The sequence below is a fragment of the Setaria italica genome, chromosome I (assembly GCF_000263155.2).
Source record: "Setaria italica strain Yugu1 chromosome I, Setaria_italica_v2.0, whole genome shotgun sequence".
Taxonomy (NCBI): Eukaryota; Viridiplantae; Streptophyta; class Magnoliopsida; order Poales; family Poaceae; genus Setaria; species Setaria italica.
The window spans coordinates 29,132,397-29,159,727 of NC_028450.1; the positions used below are offsets into that span (position 1 = coordinate 29,132,397).

Genomic DNA, 27,331 nt, shown 5'->3' on the forward strand with positions numbered 1-27,331 from the left:
AGAGCACACACGCACCGATCTTGGAAACAGCTCTGACGAGGTTAGTGTTCGAGATTCCATTTTGGGGTTGGCTCAATTAGGTGTGAGGGTTCACTGGAATCTGGCGGCCTTAGAAGAAAGCGCTTTGGGTGGCAAGATGGCTGGCGGTGGTGGCGGACACGGGTCGGTAAGGGCAAGATGGCGGTGACGCAACCGGCTGGGGCGGTGGTATAGGTATCTGGTGGGTGGGCGAGAGCTAGGGCGGGGGTGGGAGGGGGTTCGATGGTGACGATGGCGGTGGCAAGATGCAGAGAAATGGAGCTAGGAGGAAGAGTAAATAAATGATATTACTGATATCTTGAGGAGGTCTTGTATATATTTTGAGGAGCCAGGGTTAACTACCTATCTGTCCAAAAATCATAATGCCTAATATGTAGTAATCCGGTATTTCAACTTGTGTAGATAGTTGTATATAATTTAAAAGAGTATAATGTGTAGTTTTAGCCCATATATAGAATTATTAAACTAGAACTTACCTCAAAAGCCCCTAGTAAAAGTATCAGGAGCAGCCATCATATGTAAATGCATACTTGTCAAGTCCTAATGATAGAAAAAACATTAAAGCTCACATTTTCCCTAAATAAAACAACGCATATATGTTCTCTAGAGAGGAACTCTAGATGAATATTGTCTAATCTCGGCAAGAGATGAAGGCAAGGGGACTTTTTTTCATTGTACACACAACAATCATTGACGGAAAAAATTGGGAGCTGCTGGGCAACCTTAGGTTCTTGTGTTCCTTTATCTTCATATTACATAGCAATGTATATTCATAATTCATCTAGCCATCCCTACCACATTCATCCCTATTCATCTGTGTACATCCATCCACCCATTCACTCAACAATCCATAGTATAGAGAATTCATCTTGAGAATGATGTGGCATCGGTCGGAGGAGAAGGTGGTGCCCAGCTGAGAAGGGGCAGCCGGTCGGGGAGGCGTGATTGATCTTCCAGGGGAATAAAATAATTTTTTGATGAAGATTGAAGATTTTAGTACTTACCTCAGCAGTTTATCTTTCTTTCGCTTTCATGCTCGTTTAAACATGGGGGAGGAGTCATCGCATTATCTTTGACTACTGCTAAGTAAAGTACTATGTTGTAAGAAGTTTTGAGAAAAAAGAAATAAGAAAAGAAAAGAAAAGAGAATAAAATGCTCCTCGGTTCTTTGAGCCTCATTAAAGTTCTCAGTGCTCTCAAGATTAAGGATTGATCCATATTCATTTTTCAACCATGTGCAAACTGATTGCGAGAACTTCATTTGTGTCTCACGATTACCCTTTTGCCACTTGCACATGTCCACTTATCTAAATGTGTGTGTTTCATCCCTATCCCTCTCCAACATTTATTTTCCATGACCTTTTTTACAAGTCTCAATAATCCCAATAGATCTCTCTCTTAGTTTGACAATATTTCATATATAATATTTTACTAGGATTGTTTTTACCTACCAAACTCTACATAAGCCTTCCACTTTCATATATGAGTAGAATAGGTTGAAAATAATCTAGTATAGGCTTGAGTGACTTGATGAGATGAGTATTTTCATGAACTTTTGCAAGAGATCCTCACTTGTGTTGGATTTGCATCTTTTTGAAAACTCTTCATGATGGAACAAGGTGAAGGTTTGAAGTTCTCTTAAGTTCAAGAGCATTGTATTTATTTTATTGTGACATGTTCTTTATTGCTAAGTCTATCTTCCATGATGAAAAGTAGCCTGTCACAACTTGAACTTTAAATGCTAAATTCTTGAGAGAGCAATGTGTCTTATTATTTATAACTTAGTGCAGGGATGACATTGAAGGGTAACGTTGATTTCTTGATTAAGCAAGTAACTTGGACTTACTCAAGGACGAGTAAGGTTTAAGCATGGGGGATTGTTGATGCTCATTATTGACACACTTTTAGTTACATTTAAGTGGTGTTTTCATACATATTCTTATACTAACCCGCCGCTTGGCACCTGAAATAACCCGTTTTCCCATATGCATTGTATTTTGGAGGACATTCTATTTTCATAGGAAATTGGACTATATTGGAGCATAATTGGACAAGACCCTGGATGAGCAACAACCTAGAGAAAAATGAAAACCAACGGGCCCAAAAAGAGCCTAGGCCGATCGGCCTATAAAGGCCCAAGCCGATCGGGCTGGGATTCTCAGGGCCACGATCATGCTCATTCTTGGTGTGCACTCCTCCAAGAAGAGTTATATTAGGGGCTAAGTTTCATAAGATATGGCAAGTTCACTTCGGGATCAAAGATGGAAGGAAGCAGGATTTTGGAAAGATATAAAGATCCAACCTTATCCCGGGGCTATCGATGAGCTAGGCTCACATGCATACAAAAATAAGGTTCCATAACATCAGAGGATACTTGGCGATGAAGGAGGGCGCGAGATGATGAAAGGAAGGCCCAGGCCGATCGGCCTGGACCCCTCTAGGCCGATCGGTCTGGGGCTTCCCTTGCTCCTCTCACCTTTCAATTTCTGCTACGCGCTCTCCAGACTATAAATACTTCGAAAATCCACCGAGCCCGCAGATCCATCCACCAGAAGTCGACGAATAGAGGGACACACACCAGAGGGAGCTGAGAGCGACTGCAAGTCTTCAAGGTTGTCTATAAGATGGTTTAGGCTAGACCCTAGCCACCATGGCCGTCCCTGCACGGCGAAGCCATGGTGGAGTACTGGAGCCAATGCTTGTGATCATTAAAGCTTATGTACACATGATGGTGATATCAATCTAATCTTGTGCTTTGATCTACTGTGATGCATGCTTATTCTCATATCTTTAGCTAGCATATGTTCTTAGTAGGAATAGATGTAATCGTGGTGATTAGTCTATGTCTTGTGGATACATCTTAGTAGTGCGTAGGAAGTCGGTGTGATTACCCTTGCGTGGTGACAGCATGTGGGAGGGAAAAGGCCGAACAATTGCGTAATGTTGAGTAGAATCGATGGCGAGTATTGTGAGAGTCGTTTGAGGTAAAGCTTTGGGAAACTGGAGGCGTTAACACTCACCTCGCAGTGGTGACCACAAGAAAGTAGGCCGCTTGCGAGCCACCTTTCTGAGAGATGACTCTTTATCAAGGTGCTACATAGATTGGTTACCACTTTAGTTGGAACTACAACAAGAAGACAATAGGCTCATTCTACCTTTGGTTGTGTTACCTCGTATGTATGGATGTGATGTGTTTACCCTGTCTATAATACTTATCTCACGATTGGGTTTACCTTTATATGCAATTCATGCTTCTTGATAGGATTAGATCCGTTTAGCTAGATAGAAAACCCTAGTTAGTTCACTACCGATCCACGTATTGATAAATCTTGGATGGAATACTCTAAGGGAAAACCTACGATGATCCGCGCGCTTGCGGTTCACAACTTGGCGTGTTAACTACCGTCAACAGCCAGTCAGGGAGGGGTGGTGCCTTGTGGATTCGGTCGGGGAGGGGGGACAACAACATCGGAGGCTTTAGGGTTAGGACCGATAAAGGAAATTAGGACTTGTGAATTTGAAACCAAACGCTCGATTTATATCTTATGGCAAGCACAAGGTAGACATCTACAAAGACCGTTGCTAATGGGAAAAGTCTAAACTAGCGACGGGTCGCTCTACTGGCCGAGCGCGCGACGTGGGCCAACCTTTGCATGGGCTACCTAAGGGAAGGCTTTGTCCTGATGTGAGCTTGCGTGGGCGGATGAGCAGAGGTCTCTGTCCTGGTTGGCCGAAGCCCATCAAAGCTAATTCAAATGATGGCATTTATACTAGTTGTTTTGCTTCTTCAAAATATAATAACTTTCATATAGTGTGTATGTTTTGACTTCTGTTTGCACCGCTATATTTTTTAGGATTATATCTATGAAACAAGATCAATGATGCATATATTTTGGAATAATTGTTTTATGTGCCGATAACTTATATTGTATGTATGGCAGGCTAACAGCTACTTCTTTACTAAGTGTATAGCAACTTTTGTTGATAGTACATAGCCTCTTTATAAGTTTGATAGTATTGTGGTTTATACCAGATTGCTATATTGTTTCTCTATTTAAGTTGATAGTACTCCCTCCGTACTAGAATATAGCTAAATTTAGACTTTTTCAAAGTCAAACATTTTCAACATTGACTGTGAATAGAGAAATAATCATAAAGACTAATAATATAAAAATAATGTTAGTAGATTTATCATAAAACCAACTATTATAATATGTAACCTTTTTATTTGAAATAAATTATTTTTAGAGATATTGTTGGTCAAAGTTAAAAAGATTTGATTTTTGAAAAAGCTAAATGTATTTATATTTTGGGACAGGGAGTATAACTAGGCAAAGTGGTATATAGCATCAAACAAATTGATAGTACCACGACATATAAATTGAGAATACCATTGTTTTGTATATAAATTGCTACATAGCTTGTATACAAGTTACCACTATACATTAACATAACTTGATAGGCATATAAAATAGTTTCAAAACATATCAAATATGAATCTCATTTTGTAGATTTTATTATAAAAAGACAATGGTGTAAACGGATTTTTAAATGGATATCTTACGAGAAAGTTACAGCAAGTTACGGTAATTTAAAGGAAACATAACCAATTTTGCACGTGGACTGCAGCGCTGATGTCATCAATGATTGAGAGGTTTTACTCATTACCACACATCGCTCTTTTATCTCAACTAATTAATGGACTTGCGGTAGCACCATATTCGGGTCGCGCGCCGAACCGATTACTCAATAACGTCGTCCTTACCAATGTTGTTCGGTTACTCTTAGCATGTGTTTGGTTTTGGAATCAAGTGGAATGGGTTGGGTTCATCCCACTTTTCTGGGTTGGGTTCAACCCATCTCGTGTTTGGTTAGGAGGGTTGGTTTCATTCCAATTTTTTATTTGATTGAAGGGGTTGAGAGTGATAGGATGGATGCCAGTTTAATGGTGTTAGCAAACAACTATCGGTGGCCCCACATGTCATCCGTGGGGCCTACCTGTCATCCATCTTTTTATCTCTTTGCTCGAGCTCCACCAAGCCACCGCCGGCCCCTGCCCTTGCCTCGCCGCCGCTGGCCAACCCCTGTGCCTCCACCTTCGCTCAACCCTCACCACTGGCCGCCGCCAGCCCCTGCCCTGCCGCCTTCGCCCAGTCGGACCCCTGCTCCACACTGTCAGCCATACACCTATGGGCCTACTGGGAGGCTTGGACAGTCCTACAATATGGGACTATACACCAAGACATATCAAACATGGAGACTACAGCGCAGGACGGCGTGGTCTACGTGGCGAACAAGGACTAATCATGGATCAGGAAAGTACTCGTAACAATTAGAGTAGAACTCTCTAGTTGAATCCGACTATTACTCTTGTATAACAACTGACCTGTAACCCTGCCCCCGGTAATATAAGGCGAGGTAGGGACCCCTTCCAAACATCTCATCAATCAATACAAACCAACCAACACATAGGACGTAGGGTATTATGCGACATTAGCGGTCCAAACCTGTCTAGATCGTGTGTTTGAGTTCACCTTTGAGTTCCTGATCTTCAGCGAGCCCCACGCATAAAATACACCCTTGGGTACCCCATCAGTAGGTTGCCGAATCTAAACACCGACAACCACCTCCGCTCGGCCTAGCACCGCCGGCACCCTCCACGGGTCCCTACTCCACCGCCTCCGCTCGGCCTAGCGCCGGTGTTGGGGGGAAATATTAACGATCCCCTAAATACCGCTTAAAAAAGCAGACATGAAGGCCCGGACCCACCTAGCATAATCAAAACTCCGCCTCACCCGACCGCGGTCTGAGGGTTGGGAACATCCGACCTCCCACCAACAAGGCACCGCCTCGCCCGACCACGGTCCCAGGGTCGGGAGCGCCCAACCTCCCTCCACGAGGCTTCCGCCTCGTCCGACTGCGACCCCGGGGTCGGGGGCGCCCGACCCCTCGCCACAAGGTTCCGCCTCGTCCGACCCCGAGCACAGGGGTCAGACTCGCTGGGGCCCCCAGGGCGGACATCCCCCACGGATGCGGACCAGGTGGACAAGATAAACAATCCTGTGGGTCCCCCCCGTCGGCCTCATCATAAATGCGCCGCAGGTCTGGCAGGGGGAAGGATGACCGCGCTCCTCACGCAACCCGCTGCAAGTACCAATGCACGACCATACTGTACAAGCTACAGTGCTGGCGGCTCCCTGAGAGCACAAGCACAAAGAGACTTGGGACCAGTCCCTCTCTCGTCGATCTGTAACCCCTACCACAGAACCCCGCGTGGGCTATACGAGCATCCTCGATACTGGACGTAGGGCTTCCTTTGCCCGAACCAGTCTAAACCCGTGTCTCCCACGCCACCATCTGAGGCCTTACGCGCAAAAAAGAAATTTACTAGTCTAAGTCTTGATCCGCCAATCTTGACAACGACAGTTGGCGTGCCAGGTAGGGGACCTTTGCTTGTACATTCCCAGCCTCAGATGGCCAATTACGATAGTAGCTTCACTCCGGGCTCCCTGATCCGATTTGGGAGCCTGGACTTCCTCGCCACCGGGGAAGGGATCGAGCTGTTCCCTGTCCTCGTCCTGCCCGCTCGCCCGGCTGCCCCCGGCCCCGCCGCCGGGACAGCGGCGAGCAGCCGGTCGCATACCGGAAGAACCTCACCAGGGGGACGGCCCTTCGGGCTACGCAATGCCACGGGGGCTTGCGGACACCTCCTAGCGCGGTCCATGACCGCGTTGCCTGCGAGCAACGAGCTCGTAGGCGCGATGAGGACGATCTCCGACACCGGCTCCAGCAGCGGGAGCCCCGACCCCTCGCGTGAGTGCCTTGTGGTCGACGCGCACTCCGAGGGATCCAACGGCAACGACGCCGAGGGGAGACAAAGGGCTCCCCCCTCGCGCGCCGCGGCTACGACCGGAGCCTTACCAAGGGCCCCGGAGTGCTCTCAGCAACCGGAGGCGCGCGCAGGCGCCCGCCAAGAAGTCGAGCACCCCCACCACGAGGGTGGAGCACGACAACGGGTGCGCGACATCCAGCAACGCATCTGCGCGGACGAAGAGCGTCCGCAGCTCTTCACCCGCGCCAGCCAAAACGTCGCAGCCGCGGTGGTTTTGCTCCGACAGCTCCCCGAACCAGCGATGCCCGAGGAGCGACGGGCACGCCAAGAGATGCGCAACCTGCTCGAATGCGCCGCCGTCCAGCAGGCGGAAAGTTCCGTGTCCCGGCAACGCGGGCAGAACGCCAGCAGGGCAACACCTGACGCGCCCCCGAAAAGGCGGGGGGAGTCTGTCCATCAACCCCCTCCTAGGGCAAATCAGGCCGTGTCCACCCGACAGACTCCACCACCCGCGGGAGGCGAGGCTCGATCCGTCCACCAGCGCGTCGGCCTCATCCGCGATGCCCGCGACACCCTGAACGCGCGGAGACGCTCCCGTGCGGACAGGGAGGACGGGGTAGATCGAGGCTACCACGTCCACCGTGGCGGGCGCTACGACAGCGGGGAAGACCACAGCCCGAGCCCCGGTTCGGCTGGGCCCCGGGCCTTCTCTGCGCGCATCCTGAACGCGCCTTTTCCACCGCGCTTCAGGCAACCCACAAGTATAGCCAAATACTCAGGGGAGACGAATCCTGGGGTATGGCTCAGCGATTACCGGCTTGCATGTCAAGCCGGCGGGGCGGATGATGACCTGTTTATCATCCGCAACCTACCCCTCTTCCTAGCCGACTCAACGCGAGCTTGGCTAGAACATATCCCTTCAGGACGAGTTCGCAGCTGGAACGACCTGAAGGAGGTTTTCATAGGGAACTTCCAAGGCACGTACACGCGCCCCGGCAATTCCTGGGACCTCCGGAGCTGTCGCCAGGGGGCGGACGAGTCCCTCCGGGATTATATCCGGCGCTTCTCCAGAAAGCGCACCGAGCTCTCCAACGTCGCGGACGCCGATGTCATAGGGGCTTTCCTAGCAGGAACCTCCTGCCGGCCCCTCGTCCACGAGCTGGGGCGCCGAGGCCCGTGAACCACGGAGGAGCTCCTCAATATCGCCACTAGCTACGCCTCGGGCGAAGAGGCTGTTGGAGCGATCTTCGACCGCTCCAAAGGCAAGGCGAAACGGGAGGAGGATGCTGACGAAAGCACCTCCAACCACCAGCAAAAGAAGAAGGGCAAACAGCGGCGCGAGGCCCCCCTCGTGGCCGCAGTTGAGCGCAAGCGAGGGCAGCCGCCCCCCGAGGGCACTCCCGGCTTCTTCGACAAGTTGCTTGAGGGACCGTGCCCGAACCACGAGTTCCCCGTGAAGCATGGCTACAAAGACTGCAACCTCATGAAGAGATACTTCGTGGGCAATCCGGTGAAAGGCGACCGGAAGCGGAAGCCCGATGAGGAAAAGAAGGGTGACGAAGAGAAGGAAGATGGCTTCCCCAAGGTGGACGGCTGCTTCATGATCTTCGGCGGCTCCGCGGCATACGACACCAAGCACCAGCAGAAGCTGGAGCGCCGGGAGGTCTACGCGGCCGAGCCAGCGACTCCGGCCTTCCTGGACTGGTCGGGGCCGGCCATCACCTTCGACAGGTCCGACCATCCTGGACGCATCCGGCATCCGGGGCGTTACCCTCTCGTCGTCGACCCCATCGTCGGCACGATGCGCCTCACCAAGGTGCTCATGGATGGGGGTAGCGGCCTCAACATCCTCTACGCCGAGACCCTCGACGCTATGGGGATCGACCGTTCCCGCCTCCGTCCCAGCAAGGCGCCCTTCCATGGCGTCGTGCCAGGGAAGCAGGCAATGCCCCTCAGGCAAATCGACCTGCCCGTTACGTTCGGGACCCCTTCCAACTATAGGAAGGAGGTCCTCACCTTCGAGGTGGTGGGGTTCCGCGGAACCTACCATGCCATCTTGGGACGGCCATGCTACGCAAAGTTCATGGCTATCCCCAACTACACCTACCTCAAGCTCAAGCTGCCGGGGCCCAACGGGGTCATCACCGTCGGCACGACCTTTCAGAAGGCATACGAATGCGACGTATAGTGCTGCGAGTACGCCGCGGCCATCACCATCACGAGCGACCTGGCGGTCCAGCTTGCGGAGGCCACCGAGGACCGGCCCGACTCCAAGCAGCCGAACATCTCCTTTGAGCCCGCCGAAGGCATCAAGGAGGTCCCCCTCGATCCCAGCTGTTCCAACAGAGGAGTCGTGCGGATCAGCGCGGCCTTATCCCCCAAATAGGAAAGCGCGCTCGTCGACTTCCTCCGCGCGAACAGCGACGTGTACGCGTGGAAGCCCTCGGACATGCCCGGCATTCCGAGAGAAGTCGCCGAGCACTCCTTGAACATCAAGGCCGGCTCCAAGCCAGTGAAGCAAGGATTGCGCCGTTTCGACGAGGAAAGGCGCAAGGCCATCGGCGAAGAGCTCCAGAAGCTTCTAACGGCCGGGTTCATCAAGGAAGTGCACCACCCCGAGTGGCTGGCTAATCCTGTCCTTGTACCAAAAAAGAACGGGAAATGGAGGATGTGTGTCGATTATACCGGTCTCAACAAAGCGTGCCCAAAGGACCCGTTTCCTTTGCCACGCATAGATCAAATAGTCGACTCAACCGCCGGGTGCGAGACCCTCAGCTTCCTCGACGCATATTCCGGCTACCATCAGATCACGATGAAAGAGGCTGACCAGCTCGCTACCTCCTTCATCACCCCCTTTGGCCCCTACTGCTACGTTAAGATGCCATTCGGCCTCAAAAACGCGGGGGCTACTTTCCAGCGATGCATGCTGAAGTGCTTCGGAGACCTCATCGGGCGGACCGTTGAGGCCTACGTTGACGACATCGTAGTTCACTCCCGGAGGGGTGACCAGCTCGTTCCCGACCTTGAACTAGCCTTCGAAAGGCTGAGGGATAAGTGTATTAAGCTCAATCCCGAAAAATGTGTGTTCGAAGTCCCAAGGGGCATGCTATTAGGCTTCATCGTCTCTATACGCGGCATCGAAGCAAACCCGGAGAAGATAGCGGCCATCAGCGACATGGGGCCAATCCGGAACATAAAGGGAGTTCAGCGCATCATGGGATGTTTGGCGGCTCTAAGCCGCTTCATCTCGCGCCTCGGCGAGTGAGGGCTCCCTCTCTATCGGCTCCTGAAGAAGACTGACCGCTTCGAATGGACCGGCGAGGCCCAGGAGGCACTTGACCGACTCAAGGACCTCCTGACGAAGGCCCCGATCCTAGTCCCGCCTACCGACGGCGAGTCCCTCCTGCTCTACATCGCGGCGACCAACCAGGTGGTTAGCGCGGCCCTGGTGGTGGAACGAGAAGAGGAGGGACACGCTCTCAAGGTGCAACGCCCGGTGTATTTCATTAGCGAAGTCTTGTCCGAATCCAAGACATGTTACCCACAGATCCAGAAGCTCGTCTACGCCATCCTTATCACGAAGAGGAAGCTGCGCCACTACTTCACCTCCCACCCGGTAACGGTCGTTTCATCATTCCCGTTAGGCGAAGTAATCCGGAACCCCAACGCTACGGGGAGGATCGCGAAGTGGGCGCTTGAGCTCATGGACCAGGGTATCACCTACGTCCCCCGCACCGCCATCAAGTCCCAGGCACTCGCCGACTTCGTGGCAGAGTGGACGGAGATTCAAACGCCATCGGCGCCAGAGAAGCAGGAGTATTGGACAATGTACTTCGATGGGTCACTGATGAGGGCCCACGCCGGAGCGGGTCTCGTCTTCATCTCTCCCTTGGGCGTGCGCATCAGGTACATGATCCGCCTCCATTTTCCTGCATCCAATAATGTCGCCGAGTACGAAGCCCTCCTCAACGGACTCCGCATCGCCATCGAGCTGGGTATCCGTCGGCTAGACATCCGGGGCGATTCCCAGTTAGTCGTCGAACAAGTCATGAAGGAGTGGAGCTGCCATGACCCCAAAATGGCAGCCTACTGCAACGAGGTTCGTAAGCTCGAAGACAAGTTCGACGGGCTAGAGCTCAACCACGTCGCAAGGCGCTTCAACGAAGCCGCCGACGAGCTGGCGAAGGCGGCGTCCGGCCGAATGCCCGTCCCCGACAGCGTCTTCATTAGCGACCAGTTGAAGCCTTCAATCCGTTTTCAGAACTGGCAGGGGTCGGCAAAGCACCCCCGGCCCTGGGATCGGGACCCGAGTCAGGGGAGGTCGGCAGCGCGCCACCTGTCCCAGACCCGAGCACCAGTCCCGAGGGGGTCGACACCGCTTTGCCCGACTCGGCCCCGGGAGCCGATCCGTCCGACCCCGTGGTCATGGAAATCACGGCAGACCCCGCGGTAGGGGCCGACCCCCCAATCGACTAGAGAGCCCCATACCTCGACTACCTCGTCCGCGACACGCTCCCGGCAGACAAAACGGAGGCCCGTAGGATCGCGCGCCGCGCCAAATCCTTCGCCATCATCGACCGGGAGCTCTACAAGAAAAGCCACACTGGGATCCTCCAGCGCTGCATCCCGATCGAACAGGGAAAGGCGCTGATCCAGGATATCCACGCCGGAGCCTGTGGTCACCACGCCGCGCCGAGGACCCTCGTTGGCAACGCCTTCCGACAGGGTTTTTACTGGCCGACCGCGGTCGCTGACGCTACCCAGGTAGTCCGCACCTGTGAAGGGTGCCAGTTCTTTGCCCGCCAGACTCACCTGCCCGCGCAGGCGTTGCAGACCATCCCCATCACGTGGCCGTTCGCGGTCTGGGGGCTGGATCTCGTTGGACCCTTCAAGAAGGCGCCTGGGGGCTTCACCTACCTGCTGGTCGCCGTCGACAAGTTCTCCAAATGGATCGAGGCAAGGCCGGTGGCGCAAATCAGGTCCGAGCAGGCAGTACAATTCTTCACCGACATCATCCACCGCTTCGGGATCCCAAATTCCATCATCACCGACAACGGCACGCAGTTCACCGGGAAGAGATTCCTCCAGTTCTGCGACGACCACCACATCCGAGTGGATTGGGCGGCCGTGGCACACCCCCGCACGAACGGGCAAGTCGAGCGAGCCAATGGCATGATACTCCAGGGTCTCAAGCCACGAATCTTCGACCGCCTTAAGAAGTTCAGCGGACGGTGGGTTGTGGAGCTTCCCGCAGTCCTTTGGAGCCTGAGGACGACCCCCAGCCGGGCGACGGGCTTCACCCCATTCTTCATGATCTACGGGTCAGAGGCCATTTTGCCCACCGATCTAGAGTACGGATCGCCAAGGGTCAAGGCATACGACGAACAGGGAAACCAGGCATCACTCGAGGACGCACAAGATCAACTCGATGAGGCGCGAGATGTAGCCCTACTACACTCGGCTAAGTATCAGCAGGCCCTACGGCGTTACCACAGCCGCAAGGTACAAGGCCGAGCCTTCAACGTCGGCGACTTGGTGCTCCGCCTCGTCCAGGACAACAGGGGTCGGCACAAGTTGACTCCCCCATGGGAAGGCCCGTTCATCATCGTACAAGTACTACGGCCAGGCACCTACAAGCTGGCGACTCCCGACGGGCAGGTCTTCAGCAACGCCTGGAACATAGAACAGCTAAGGCGCTTTTACCCATAGCTCTTATTTCCAAGTTCTGCACAAACTTGTCTTCAATTCCGATAATCCCGTTAAGCTCAGGGGTATCCGACCCTGGCCTCGTTCCAGGGCCGCATACCCCTCGGGGGCTACCAGTTTTGTTCTTCTGCGAAAAAAGAAACCCCAAGCCGTCTCGGTTCAGGCTTTTCCCGGTAAGCTCAGGGGTATCCGACCCTGGCCTCGTTCCAGGGCCGCAAATCCCTCGGGGGCTATCAGGGGTTCCGACCCTAGCCACTTGGCACCGTCTAAAAGAAACGTTTTTTCTTTTCAAACCGAACACTCCCTTTCTAGACTTTTGGACGCAAAAAGAGAAGAATACGCCAACAGTGCTCAGGCAAGATTGATCGGACTGCGAAAAAACATACGCCCCAGCGGCTACGGCACCTTCGCTCATCAAAGCTTACTAACGCACCCGGCAACGTATTCTAAACTTTCAAGCCCAAAGGAACAGTAAAGGGGATCGGAAACTTTCGCATGACAAAGTTATAAACAGGCCCGTATGGCCATCACAAAACAAGTTCGAAACTGACATAATTACAATTTGGGCGCAAGCCCGGTACAGTTAACTTGACGGGGGGTCGGCAGGAGGGACGGCCTCATCTTCCAGGAGCTTCGCGAGGGCCTCCGCCGGAGTGAACACCGCTGCATCAATCTCGTCCAGCTCGGCTTCGGAGTAATCGGCGGCGTACCCTTTGCTCATCCCGGCAAAGTTGATGCCAGAATAATGGGAGCCGAAGACCCCGAAGGATCGCCGCACGCCGACGTGAAGCGCGTCCACAGCGATCTCGCGACGTCGACGGCGTACCCCGAGGACACGAGCCGGCAGAGAGCTCGACCCCTCCTCCGGAACCACACCGAAGTCGTCGTAGACGACGCAGACCGCATCCTGCAGGGCGCTGAGCTCACTGCGCTCCGCATCGAGCAAGCCCTTTAGCTTGGCGATTTTGCCTGCAGGAATCATCTGGAAAAGCCCACCGAGTTAAGAACAAACCGCAACACCATGAGAATGCAGGAACGGAAAGGAGACTCACCGTCAGCCCAGGCCTTCAGCTCGCGCTCCCGGTCGGCTCCTCGAGACACGGCGGTCTGGAGTCCCTGCTCGGCCTCCTCTTTCTTGGCCTTCTCGGCGTCCCGGTCTTGCAAAGCCTGGTGCCGCTCGCGCCGGACGCGCTCGACGGTCTTCTGGAGGGCTTCATACTCCCCTCTCAGCCGGGCAAGCTCCTCAGCGTCGCGGCGGGCCTTCTCAGCGGCAGCCTTGAACTCCTCATGGTCGAGGCGGGCCTTGTCGATGACGGCTTGGAGCTTGGCATCCGATCGCCGCGCCTCCTCCAACGCCGCCCCCTCACGCCTTTGTAGGTCGCGGATGACCCCCTGGGCGGCAGTGACCTGCAGGGACAGCTCCCTGGTGCGCTCCCTCTCCGTGTTGAAGCGCTCCCAGAGCCCCCGCTCCAGCCGGAGGAAATCAGATTTCCCCCCGACTGCACTCTTGGAGGGCCTGCAAAGCAACGTGCCATCAGGGATAAAGCAATGGGAGATGCTGATCACCAACAGTAGGGGCAACATACCTGGCTGCCAGGGAGAACAGTGTTGCCCAGAACCCCCAACGCCGAGGACAGAGCCGCGTGGGCGTGGGCAAGGCCACCCTGCACCGCCTGCCACTTGTGCCACTCCGTGGCGTCGTCCAGCGTGAAGAGATGCCTCGGCGGGTCCTCGCGGGATGACCAGTGAAGGACGGACCCTCTCCACGCCTTGGGAACGGTGGGAGCCGAGGCCGAGGTAGGAGCCGATCCTGACGCTGCCGTCAAGGTCGGCACCATCGCACTAGAAGCCGCCGGGTTCACCGACGGCCCCGGTACCTGCACACTCGTCGCCGCCGAGGCCGCCGCAGGGTCGCCCCGTGGCGGCGGCGCCTCCGGCGCAAGCGGCGGTATCCCCGCGGCTACCTCGCCCCCCGCCGCAACCACCTGGGGAGGCTCCTCCGTTCCTGCCGGAGTCCCCCCAGCAGGCCCCTCCGCCTCCGCCGCTGGAGCCACTTCCGCGGGGGTAATCAGGGCGGAGGTCCCCGCCTCTGTCGCCGTTGCCTCCGCCGCCGCGCTTTCGGGGGCAGGCGCTCCCTCCGCCGCTGATCCCGCCACGGCCGCGGGGGCATCCGCCCCACCTCCCGTCGCCGCCGTCTCCTCCGCCTCGTCGGCGTCAAGGTCGATCACCTCCCCGGCCTGAGAACCCGGGGGGATCGTGCCCTGCGCTGTAGGGGTGACCGGGGGAACCGAAGGTGGAGTGGGGTTCGCTCCCCCTCCCGCGACCGACGCCGCCGTCGCTCCGCCAGCCGCCATCACAGGGGCCGCCTCCGCGGAGGGGTCCGCGGCCTCACCAGGGACCCCGTCGCTCGCCGCGGGCGGGACCGCGGTCCGCCCCCCGGAGGAGGACGACAACCGCAACGCCTTCTTAGGCGCCAGCTACAGGGCAAGGCCACGAGGAGCGGCGCTGCACATCGACGAACAAACGTCAGCAGGAACGAACGCGAGAAGGGGAGAGGAACGAGATGCAAGGAAGGCCAACTTACGTTCTTGAAGCACAAGGACGGCGCGCGCGCTTCGCCTCGGAGCCTGACGCCGATCGCGGGACATCCGGCAGCGGTCGCTTGTCGCCGCTTCGCTGCCCTCCAGTCGCGGGCGTGGTGGTGGAGGCAGTCTCCGCGGACCCCCGAGGAACGCCCTGGGCGGACTCCTGGGGGGCGCCCCGCGCCGGATCCAAAGCAGCGGCGGGGGCAGGCTCCGAAGACCCCCGAGGGGCGCTCCGCGCCAGCTCCGGGAAGGAGCCCCGTGTCGACCCCTGGGGGGCACCCCTCGCCGACCCCTGAGGAGCGTCTCGCGCTCGCTCCTGGGAGATGCCCCGCGCCGGCCCCTGGGGGGCGTCCCGCGTCGACTCCTGGGGGACGCTCTGTACTGACCCCTGGGGCGCACCCCCAGGGCCTTGTGGAGCTGAGGCCCGGGCGGACGCCTCCTCCGCTTCACCCCCCGCGGCCATCCGCGGGCGTGCCTCCCGAATTGCGAGTGCGCCCGATCGGAAGGAGGAAATCAGTTCCTCCTCTTCATCATCTTCCTCATCTTCATCCTCTTCATCATCATCGTCATCGTTGTCGTCGTCGTCTGACACGACCGGCCCCCTCCGCCGCCGTTAGAACTCCTTGGCGGCCTTCTTCCTCTTCTTCGCCGTCTCCTTGTCCTTACGGCGCTTCTGCGCCTCGGCAAGGAGACGGTTGCGCGTCCACCGCTCAGCATCTTCCGGCACCGGCGGGAGCGAGTCCACGACCCGAGTTAGCGGGCCCTATGAACGCAAAACAGCTCCACGTCAAAGTGACAATCGCAAGACACAAAGAAAGGAGGACGACGCCCCAACCCCTTACCAGGTCTATGAAGCCCGCGTCCGGGCGCATCGGCGGGTGCCCGGGAATCGGGGTACTCGACGTCCTTGTCCTCCAGCGCTTCCCGAATCCGTTGCCGGATCTCGGAAGCGGCAAGCGCACCCATCGCCAAGACGGTGCCCTCGGTCGGCGCGTCGGGGGTCATGGCGGCAAGCGGCCGGATCCGGAGCATCAGCGGCGCCACCCGCCGGGCGTGGTACGCTCCGATGACCCCGGCGCCGGTGAGCCCGCTCCTTTTCAGCCGCTCGATGGCCTGCAGTAGGTCGAAGAACCGTTTCTTCTCCTTCTCCACCGGCCCTTACGCCCACACCTCCGGTGCCACGTTGATGGTGCGGCCGGTGAAACCCGGCAGGGGGGAGTTCGGGTAGTTCTTCACATAGAACCACTGGTTGTGGCACCCCTTGTGGGACGCCGAGGTCTTCATCGCCATATACTCCTTGGAGCAGGTATGATGAAGGTGGATCCCGGCGCACCCCGATCGGCACCGGAGGCGACCGCTGCTGACTCCCCTTCTTCTCCGTCTTATGGTACAAACTCACTGTGAAAAAGTATTTCCACAGCGAGAAGTTGGGCTCGATGCCCAGGAACCCCTCGCACAGTGCGACGAACGCCGCAATATGCTGGATCCCGTTGGGATTAAGGTGCTGGAGCTCGAGCCCGTAGTAGTGGAGGAGCCCCCGGAAGAAGCGGCTCGGGGGAGAAGCGAACCCCCGCTCATGAAAGTGAGCGAAGGAGACGACGTAGTCGGAGGGAGGCGTCGGCACTTGCTCCGTCCCCGGCAGTTCCCACTCGCCCGCCGCCGTCCTCTCGCAGAGGAGGCCTTTCCGCACCAGGCCCTCGGCGCGCGAGGAGGTGAAATGGGACATCCCCCAGGAACCCATCGCCGGAGGAGGAGGAAGATCAACGGAGGTAGGAAGAAAGGGCGCGGCTTGGAGCGGAGGAAAGCGAAGTAGGCGCGGATGAACTAAGCACGAGGCCGAAGGCCGAAAAGGCTCGAATGCAGAAGGCGGGCGGAACCGGCGCGGCGGGCTCCCGTTTTTATAGGAAAGGTGCGGGGGAAGCCAAATCGACGCCCCTGCCGCCATAAATGCGACGCCAGGTACGGCCCTGCCACGCCCACTTCCTTTTCAAAAACCGCGCGCACGATCGGCCGCAAAAACATCCTATCCTCCTCGATTCGCGGGACGGCGCTCCCCATAACTCCGCCTCCCGGATGGCACGCCCACGACGTCCCCCACGTACGGCCCAGACACAACGACCGCTCCGTTCCGGCCCGAGGCCCACCGAGAGGTAAGAAAGGGATACGGGGCTGAAAACGCCTCTACGGCCCATTACGGTCCAGAGGTTCGAAGGCTGGCCCGCCATGGGTTCGACAGCTGCCTCAGGACACCCCCGAGCAAGGGGTGAAAAGGGACGGGTCCGCTAGCGGCCAACACCCAGGCGAGCGAAAGCCAAGGGCATCCCGACCTCACGTTCGAGTCCTGTCCGGCATAAAGTTCATGGTTTTTCCACAGGGAAAGGCAACGAGCCCCCGGATCCGGCCGAACGGACCCGGGAACTATATGAACTAGCCGGCGGGAGATTGGAGTACGCCACCAGCTTGGCCCGAGCCGGACCCCCCCGAACGGGGACCGGGACTCCACTTGAACCTACCCGTTCGCAGCTCAAATGAGCACCACGGTTCGTCCAACGAGGATAACGTGGCACGGCTCAACCCCTCCGTCCTAGCGAACGGACGCTTGAGGGGCAACGATCAAAAGTCGACCTGGCCTCCCGACCGGTCTCCTGCAACGCGCGGGGGCTCGGGGGCTAGCATCACAACCAACGGCCACGCGTGTGGTCACGATTCGCAGGTTCCCCAGCCAAGCTGGGATAAAGCAAGCGCACCATAAACAAAATCCGCGGCGAAGCGACGACAGAAGCCTCCGGAGGAGCACTTTTGCTCCACCACAGGCTCGGGGGCTACTGTTGGGGGGAAATATTAACGATCCCCTAAATACCGCTTAAAAAAGCAGACACGAAGGCCCGGACCCACCTAGCATAATCAAAACTCTGCCTCACCCGACCGCGGTCTCAGGGTCGGGAACATCCGACCTCCCGCCAACAAGGCACCGCCTCGCCCGACCACGGTCCCAGGGTCGGGAGCGCCCAACCTCCCTCCACGAGGCTTCCGCCTCGTCCGACTGCGACCCCGGGGTCGGGGGCGCCCGACCCCTCGCCACAAGGTTCCGCCTCATCCGACCCCGAGCACAGGGGTCAGACTCGCTGGGGCCCCCAGGGCGGACATCCCCCACGGATGCGGACCAGGTGGACAAGATAAACAATCCTGTGGGTCCCCCCCCGTCGGCCTCATCATAAATGCGCCGCAGGTCTGGCAGGGGGAAGGATGACCGCGCTCCTCACGCAACCCGCTGCAAGTACCCATGCACGACCATACTGTACAAGCTACAGTGCTGGCGGCTCCCTTCCATTCGCCGCAGGGTACTCATGGCCTGCGCCGACCGGAGCGGAGGAGAGACTTGCTTGTCCTCGGGCCCCGCGCGCCCTCGGGTCCCGCACGCCCAGCAGCAAGGATGTGACGCCCTCTCTCCAGAAGCCATCATCAGGATGGTAGCATCCACCGTCCTCCCCAACGGACACCGGGATAACGACGAAACGCCTTCATCATAACCCGACGCGTACGAACGCCGAAGGAGCTATCTGTAGGGCGCGACGACAGTTGGCACACGGCCGCCCCCCTCCGGCATGCACGCCGGCGCTCGTCAGGGGCCGGTGAAGGCGTCGGGCGTCTAGGAACTTGTTCCTCCCATCCTGCCGTATTTTTTTTACCATACTACGTTTACACTTTTACGGTCCTCTTCGCCCGATCCCAGCTGTAACTCCGGCCACCCCCCTTACGATATAAAAGGGGCACCAAGGGCCGGAGGGGGGGATAGGCTTCTTCTCCCACAAGCCACAACACACTACGACGCTCCCTGAGAGCACAAGCACAAAGAGACTTGGGACCAGTCCCTCTCTCGTCGATCTGTAACCCCTACCACAGAACCCCGCGTGGGCTATACGAGCATCCTCGATACTGGACGTAGGGCTTCCTTTGCCCGAACCAGTCTAAACCCGTGTCTCCCACGCCACCATCTGAGACCTTACGCGCAAAAAAGAAATTTACTAGTCTAAGTCTTGATCCGCCAATCTTGACAACGACAGCCGGCGAGCTTTCCCAACGCCGGCGGCCTCCCCTGCGCCGGCGAACCTCCATGCATCTCACGGACGGACTTGAGACAGATATGGATGGGATGGAAGTGGGTCGAGTGCGTCCTATTATTTTGAGCGGACGCAATGAACCTGCATCTCCATGATATATTTCGTCCTATGTGCGATCCAACTCAGATGCATTTTCAACCAAATGCAGATCGACGGGTTGAACCCGTTCCAACCAGTACGACCCAAACCAAAACGCACCCTTATTTATCGATGACATCGATAGTTAATGGGTGTTGTAAATGTCCGTTACCTTTTATGAGTCAAAGGTAAACGGGCTTCTTTACTACGAGGTCGGACCTCAAGCTGGAGATTTTATTAGTAATGGGCGTAAAAGGAGCCCATTACCTTTAGCTGATCGTTATTTCAGAAAAAAAAACCTTTAGCAGATCTTGCGACGGGGCACATGAACCTTTTTTTTTTCACGTGTTACCTATTTCGCGTTTCACGTAGTGCTTCCTGTTCTTTTTTCATAAGGAAACTTCGGCTCGGCGCAAACGCAACAAAATTCTTCGCAGCAGCTCATAACAAACACCGGCCGTCGGCCGATGGAACAAACGATCGATTGATCCGCAGTTACATTGAAGATTGGCAATGCAAATGGCTCGTGCCCTGACCCACATGACAGTCAAACAAGATGGACCCACATGTCATTGAGCAAGGGTTGGGTTCCTGGGGCGCTTGTTCGTTCTAGAATCTGAAATCCCCCTTCCTGCCGTCGAAACAGAAGACGAACGGCGAGCGGCGGCGCGGCAATGCGGCGCTCGGGCGGGGCCGTGTCTCGAGGCCGCAGCTGTCGATCTGTTGACCCAGAGGCCCGGTGGAGGAGGCAATGCGCCGTTCAGTTCCACTGCGGCGGCGCTCGGCTTCGTCTGTTTTGGCGAGCGCAAGTCACGCGGTACGGAGGGGTCGAGTGACGTCATCGATATGACGGCTCTCTGGGAGTGGGAGGCGCCATGTTAGGTAACTACTAAATCTTCTTCTGTGAGTGAGGCACGGTTATCAAATCATCTGTCGATATTTCAATTTATGTATTCACATTTTCAACATATGTATTCATCTTCGATCAATGGACTTTACTAGTCTGCAATGTTTCCAGCTATTTTTTAGCAGGATTTAGATTTTGTTTTATAAAAAAAATACATGGCTAACCTCCTTACAAATAATCCACACCGTGGCCTCAGCTGTGATTTGTGAGAAAATTAAACAGTATAAGGGGAGAATAATTGAGCTGTAATAACAGGGTAAAATTGCTGCCAGCTAGAAATGTGAGTGGGGACGTTACCAACAACTTGACTGGTGCTGTTACTTGCACATAGTATTATAGTATGCAGTTATGAACAATAAGCAAAGGGCCAGATATGCCACCAGCTTTGTTATCCATATGTAATGACAGAGGTATGACATGTAAAAGACAGGTAAGCCTAATACTTATCCTTTGAGTGACTCATGGCTGAATACGGTGGGCGGAATCAGATTGTTTTGGTTTATTTTACAGCTAACACAGTGTGTGTACAGCTCATTAAAGTGGAAACGACCACTATAAATAGGGGGGGGGGGGGTTACCCACATATACTTTTGAATTCTTGTGAACAAACATGTGAAATTCTCTAGTTTTTTTCATGCACGGCATCTATTGCTGCAGCTGTGAAAACCACATCAACCATGGTGCCGCATTTAGGATTGTTGAATTCTCACTCGAAAATGTCAATAGTCGAGGTTCCTAGTCCTAAAGACTCGGAAATTGTTGAATCTCTTCTCCTTGATCTGTTAGATCCAGAAAATAAAGCGTATGCCCTTTCCATGTTACCCAAGGTAATTTTATTTCTCCTCTGTATCTTCTATTTTTTTCCCCTCTTCTATTTACTTGGCATAATATATCAAAAGTGATCGGCATTGAGTTGTTTCAAGCTCAGATTGCTTATGATGGCATGATATGGTCATAAACTGTCTTTTACCAATTCGGTGTGTTTTCTCTAATATTTCTTTTATAACTTGTGATGTAATACTATTTCTTTCTTCTTTTATTAAGTAGTAAGTGATCAACTCATTCGAGAATATTAGTGCTTGGCCACTTGTTGATTCTCGCTGTGGAAAGGCTGTTTTGTTTGACCTCTTGGCTTTTGGAGATTTTAACTTGAGGATCCATGGTTATTATATTGTGCTATTTAGATCCATTTATTTATTGTTTCTTTCCATGCATTTGCAAATTGTGAGAATTTAGGGATTTTAATGTATATTATGGCTTAATTTTGGTTCATAGTTAGAGTTCTGGTGCATGCATTCATCAGGAGATTTGATTAGATCTACTTTGAGTTTATTAAAGGTTGACTTACGTTAAAAAAAGTTTATGAAAGGCGGATTTCTGTAGTCACACTAATTATTTCAAGTTTCATATTGATGATGTCTGATGCATCTTGATTCAACAACTGTGCCCATTTGATCTCTGCTAATGGTCTTCTGGTGTATTATCTTGCACTACGTTTGATTGGTCTAGAAAAGTTTCCATCTTTTTTTTTTAAGGAGTAGTAGAGCGAGCTGCCACATTCAATGTAGTGGTTGAAGGATATTTACGTATGGTAAGGAGTTTTATCTGTATTTTTTAAAAGAGGTTCTCTGTTTGTAAGTAGAAAAAGAATTTTATTTGATATCTCTTTGTTCAGATGTTGTCAGTTGTAGCTTATTGCAAATAATAATGACAGCAAATGGTGAAGTTCTGGTGACTCATTCCATCTACTGGTCATCATTTTAGTTGCTATTAAGATTTTGTTTGCAGACTGGGCATGTTTATAACTATGTATTAATTTCATAGTCGATTGCCATTTGGATGAGGTGCAATAGTCCTTTAATTTCACTGTTTATTAGCGCTCTGCTCTGAATTTGTCAAACAAACTATTATTTCCCTATATGTGTATATTAACATGCTGGATACCCGAGTTACATACTGTTATTGCTAGTATAAGTGTCTATGGGTATGAACCTATTCAAAAGTGGTTGATGCATGTTCAGTGATTAACATGTCACCTCATTGATGTTGAAGGCAACAAATTTGGTATATAATCTTCTTTTTGCAACCATTTTTCAGAAAAGGGGGATGTGGTACTCTTTTGGCACAATAGCAGCACTGCTGCGGGTATGTAGTAACCTGTGCCCTCCTTTGCTTACATATAGTATGAATGAGCCTGAATAGGAGCTTTCATTGTACTCTGTCGTGTAGTGTAATCATGATTGGTCTGTTAGGCCATTCATTCTTAAGCTGATCCTTGAGTTCATGACTATGTTAGATTTGTTACTATATGTTCTTCTATTGAGCTGTCAGTCAGCCTTTTGGTCTCACTTGTGTGTTTGTCTACTTGAAAAAAAAAATAGGAAATTGTGTCAGTCTATCCTGCACTTTCATCCCCAACATTATCAGCAAGTGCAGCTACCAGAGCATGCAATGCACTTGGACTTCTTCAGGTACAGTGATGATAGCGCAGAAAGTTGGCTGCTGGTTGCAACCATCCCATGACATACTGTACTACTTAGGGGATTTTTCTTCTGTTTGTTGTTAATCATTTTAAGCTTGCAGCATTAGATTTATATCATATGTTTTGTTCACGCCCTCCAAAAATTGTTACAGACTGTTGCAGCACACCCTGAGACCAGGACCTCCTTTTTAGAAGGTAATGACTACAAGAGCATGACTCCTTTTATGTCAAAGTTGTAATGCATTGAAGGTGGGCTTTGTTAGCCTTCATATGATCGTATGTTCTCTAATGGTTTTGCCACAGGAACACTATTATGTAGTGGTTGACATTTACAATTTGGTTTCTGTCTAACTTGCTATAGTAAAAATTCTGAAGTGCTCCTTCCGTCCATCGATGTGTGTATTTTTGAAGGACTCTTTGAAAGTAGATTTTGGTTCCTCATAAAATATGTTGTCAGTTGCTACAAAATCAATGTCATCTTAAATTTAATTTGATGAATATATTGATGCAACGTTTCTACACTAAACATGCATATTATTTTACTAACTGTTGGTCAAAATGTGCAAAGCTTGACATTTTCGAATCTTAATATGCATTATATTGATGGATGAAGTACTACAGATTTGTTTGCATGTGTAATACTAATGAACTTTGTATTTACAGTATATCTTACTATTAGTTAATCACTTTGCCCTGTCTTTTCATCCTTTGTCTTTGCAGCTGGAATTCCCTTGTACTTGTTCCCATTCTTGAACACTACAAGCGTGGCGAAATCTTTCGAGTACCTACGTGCTACTAGCCTTGGTGTTCTCGGTGCTCTTGCTAAGGTAATTTTTTGTTGAGAATATACACGACTGAGAAGATTAATCACATCCCTCAACAATGAGTAAAAAAGCATGGATCTGCTTCACTAAAAATACAATCATCAATGAAGCTTCACGTTCATATTCTCTAGCTTCTTTTGCTGGCTATGAAATTGAGATGCATCTTTGTTCTCTGTGGAAGCAAACGATAACAATTTAACTTTAGAAGTTAGGGTTAGTGTAATAATTCAGTGTTGATATAAACCAACCTTGTCACCGCAAGATTAGTTCTGATTGTTTGTTCATTAACATTTCCACCATCTTTACCATTCAATAATTCAATGCTAGGAAAACTGGATAACTCACTAAAGGCTAAGAAAAGTGAACTTTAATGATTGAAGGTTCGATGTTAGTATTGTTCTCTTATGGAACTGTTGATCCAGGCAGGAGCCCACATCTATGCCACATCTAAATAAGCAAGCATTGAAACAGACCAATGTCCTTTTGTGCAATTGGTACTCATACTAACTGGCGTGAGTCGGAATAATGCTTATGGATTTATGGAATATTCGTTATGTTTTTTATGAAAGAAGCTTGAGAAACTGTTCAGTAATGTTGTTTCTGCAACTTTTTTATGCTGCTAGTTTCAGTAGCAAATATACGTGTGTCAATGGAATTTTGTATACTTTCCTTCATTTGGGGTTGAGGAGAACAGTAGGAGAGGACCCCTCCAAATTGGTTGGCAGATAAATATTGCGTAAACCACTAGTTGAGTAGCAGGAGCCTAGGTTTCCCTTTGCAGGTGAAGTTAAGTAAATCCAGTAGTAAGCCCTCAGTAAAGCTTGGCCAATTTTGCATTACACTACTAATTTCATAAGCATTGATTTGATCACTAATAAACCGAATGCATATGCAGGTGGCCACTTTCATTGTCCAAAAGATTATGCTAGATGAAGTTGGGCTACAGCACATCTGTGCGACCCTGGAATGTTTCTTTCAGGCAGCCAGTGTTTTAGCAAGCATGGTGATTGCATTAACTGAACAACCCTCCACCAAGTTGCTGAAGCTCATTATCGGCTCGTACCTCAGGCTGACAGATAAGCCCAGGTATGTGGCTATGTGCTGTCATTTGCATAGTAGCAACTTAATAGCATGTACATTTCTTCCCATGCGATGACGTATGTCTCCCCTCTTGATTTCAGGGCCTTTACTGCGCTGCGAACTCACCTTCGTGAGGCTCTGAGAGGCGGAACATTCGATAACTGCCTTATGGTGAGTTTTGCTCCCAATTCATCATCTGACGCGAATCGATGGTTGCTCCATTTGCACCAGATTGAAGATTGCAATTGAACACTAACTGTACCTCCATACTGCAAATACAGGATGACCCTGCTGCAAGGCATTTTCTTGACCAACTGTTGGGTAATCTGGCTGGTCCTGCCAGCGGAACCCAGGTCGTGCGGCAGGCACAAACCATGGAGGACCCTCTCAGACAGACCCAAGTCGCATGAGTTGATGTAAACCAATTTGGTCGCTGCAATCCAGAATTGGATACTACAATGCAATTATCTTTCCGCAAATTGCAGCTAGTGGAAGACCCTGGCGCAGCTCTCGAATAAAGCGTTATGCTGCAGTTTATTACCTTTTCAACAAGAACTGCTGATCGAGCCAGTCCAGTGTGCCGTTGTGATAATAAGCGTTGCAGACGTTGCAGTGCCTGTTTTAGTATTGCTTTATGCATTCTTGATATTCTTGACCTAAATAAGCAAAATCGGTGTTTTAAATATTAATAGCGGTCTATAGGATTTAGTGGCATGGTAGTCTTCTCCAGAGTAGCTATAGCACTGTTATAGCAACATTGTTGTGTGTGTGCGTGTGTGTTGTAACTCTACTATTAATGCAATGATAAACAACTCCCTTGCGTGTTCGAGAAAAAAAACACTGCTATAGCCTGCTAAGCTATTTAAAAGTCTGAACAAAATAAATTAGGACCCTTTTATAGCTCCTCTTCTTATGCACCGGGTGGTAGTGTTGGATGTTTAATTGATTAGATGCAAGGCATACTGGAGAGTGTTTATTTTTTGCTGTGTGGTATGATGTGTGGACTGGAATTCTTGATTTACCTCAGAATCTGTTGGAATCTGCTGCTTTCCGGCTGTACAAGGCTACAAGCTAAGCCGGCTAATGAAGAAAATGAACGTGGAGTACTATGAGAAAACTGGAGAGTCGATTCCTGGTGGCGGGTTGGCCATTCTCTCAGCACGTGTGGAAGATCATGGAAGAAATGGTGGATTGCCTGCCCCGAAATCCTCCATCTGCTTGGGATATTTAATTTTTTGCCATCGCTACAGATGTCTACTCTTCAAATGCCAGTTTTACAAATACTTCTACATTTTTACCATACGAGAGAGAAGGATTCCTATATTCTTGCCCTTTTTACTGACGTGGCAGGACACCTCGGACGTCTAGCGTGTCCAGAGATGCCAAAAGTCCTCATTACCCCTGGTTCTGTTCATCTTTTTAGCTACATCTATCTCTGGTCTTCTTCTTCGCTTGTGCTTCTGGATGGGTTAGGTACAGTAGCTCACCTCCACATGAACTATGTCGCCTCCGAGTTCCCCATTGGTCCCGTTGCTGAACTCCACCCACTCCCGGTTCTCGTAGAAGCAGCCCCCCTCCACTCCGCGGTGCGGCCAGCATCGCCGTCCTCCAGTACGCTTGCGGCGCCAATGAAGGACAGGAGCAGGTCGGCAGGGTCCCGAAGCGCGAGGTGGCGGAGCAGCGGCTGCGCCACGGGCCATGGTAGGAGCGGGCGGAGGTATGACGGGAGGATGGGTGCCCATGGCTCCACGCTGCTCGAGACCAGTTGCATATGCACATTCCAATCTAATTTTGATGCATCAGGCACTCAGGCGCCCTCCCACATGCTAGTAGAGCCACCGTGCTAATGTCCACTCAAATCATTCGTTCACGTACATGGCTAGCGCCCATGGCTCCACGCAGCTTGAGGCCTCGAGCTCGTCGGGGGCCAGCAGAGGACGCACGGTCACCAAGTGCATGACATAGCGACGTTGCATGCGCGGGCTGCAGTTGTCGTGAAGCAGCAGCACGAGGAGGTGAGCCACCGGAAGTTACTCATGAATTCATGGAGTGTGGTGTTGTGATCTAAGGAGACACGATGATTTGAGCTCGGTTCGTGTGATGGGGAGGGAGGTTAGGGATGACAAGTGGGGCCGGCTGTCATAGAGAAAGGGAAGTAGCAAGGAGTGGACTGGTAGGGGCAAAAGAGTACTTTTGCATCACTCATTCAAGCTGGCATGCTTACGTGTCTTGCCACATCAGCAAAGATGGCTCAAATGGAAGAAACATTCCCTCCCCAATGGTAAAAATTTAGGTGCCAACGTAAAACTAGCAATTGGAGAGTGGCTATCCGTAAGGATGGCAAAAAATTAGATCATTATGTTGATACCTGTTCTATATTTCCTAACACTATCTTCGTTATGATCATTGTACATAAGTACACAACAGTCTTTGAAAAATATTGTAAAAAAGAGAGTTGGCAGAAGAAGGGCACAGTTGCTGGTTAGCTCTTGAACCAAAGGTGCTGATGACACCCGCTGGACAGCCTTCATGGGGGCCGGACAGCCTTCATGGGGTGGGTGCTGAGACACACCCCGGCTAAAGCCTACCTGAACATCCCCGTCCAATCAACTCTGCCCCCCGAAGCATAGGGTAACAGGTCTGCACCACCGGACCCGGTAGGAGAATGGACATCATA

The 27,331-nt window shown here is 52.5% G+C and overlaps 2 protein-coding genes and 1 pseudogene across 3 annotated transcripts; 2 read left to right on the top strand and 1 right to left on the bottom strand.

Moving 5' to 3' along the window:
• The first annotated feature begins 10,949 nt into the window (after positions 1-10,949).
• LOC105914809 lies at positions 10,950-12,148 on the top strand (annotated as a pseudogene).
• Positions 12,149-15,157: 3,009 nt separating this feature from the next.
• On the bottom strand, positions 15,158-15,625 carry LOC101767646 (brain acid soluble protein 1-like). The gene has a single exon (XM_004954977.1). The coding sequence runs from the start codon at positions 15,623-15,625 to the stop codon at positions 15,158-15,160; it is 468 nt and encodes a 155-aa protein (XP_004955034.1).
• A 4,334-nt stretch (positions 15,626-19,959) lies between these two features.
• LOC101753297 (cell differentiation protein rcd1) lies at positions 19,960-25,468 on the top strand. Of its 2 annotated transcripts, XM_004952868.3 has the most exons (9): positions 19,960-20,243; positions 20,926-21,095; positions 22,366-22,413; positions 22,650-22,739; positions 22,903-22,945; positions 23,471-23,577; positions 24,470-24,660; positions 24,756-24,825; positions 24,936-25,468. In XM_004952868.3, the coding sequence occupies exons 1-9, from the start codon at positions 20,237-20,239 to the stop codon at positions 25,062-25,064; spliced, it is 855 nt and encodes a 284-aa protein (XP_004952925.1). In that variant the 5' UTR covers positions 19,960-20,236; the 3' UTR covers positions 25,065-25,468. The 2 variants fall into 2 exon arrangements, with proteins under 2 accessions (XP_004952925.1, XP_022680820.1); XM_022825085.1 differs by lacking the exon at positions 20,926-21,095.
• Positions 25,469-27,331: the final 1,863 nt, after the last annotated feature.

Coding starts and splice junctions, on each gene's coding strand:
- LOC101767646 (XM_004954977.1), bottom strand. CDS start 15,625: ATGGCCGCGGGGGGTGAAGCGGAGGAGGCGTCCGCCCGGGCCTCAGCT.
- LOC101753297 (XM_004952868.3), top strand. Junction 24,661..24,755: donor AGGCTGACAGATAAGCCCAG/GTATGTGGCTAT, acceptor TCTTGATTTCAG/GGCCTTTACTGCGCTGCGAA. Junction 24,826..24,935: donor CATTCGATAACTGCCTTATG/GTGAGTTTTGCT, acceptor CTGCAAATACAG/GATGACCCTGCTGCAAGGCA.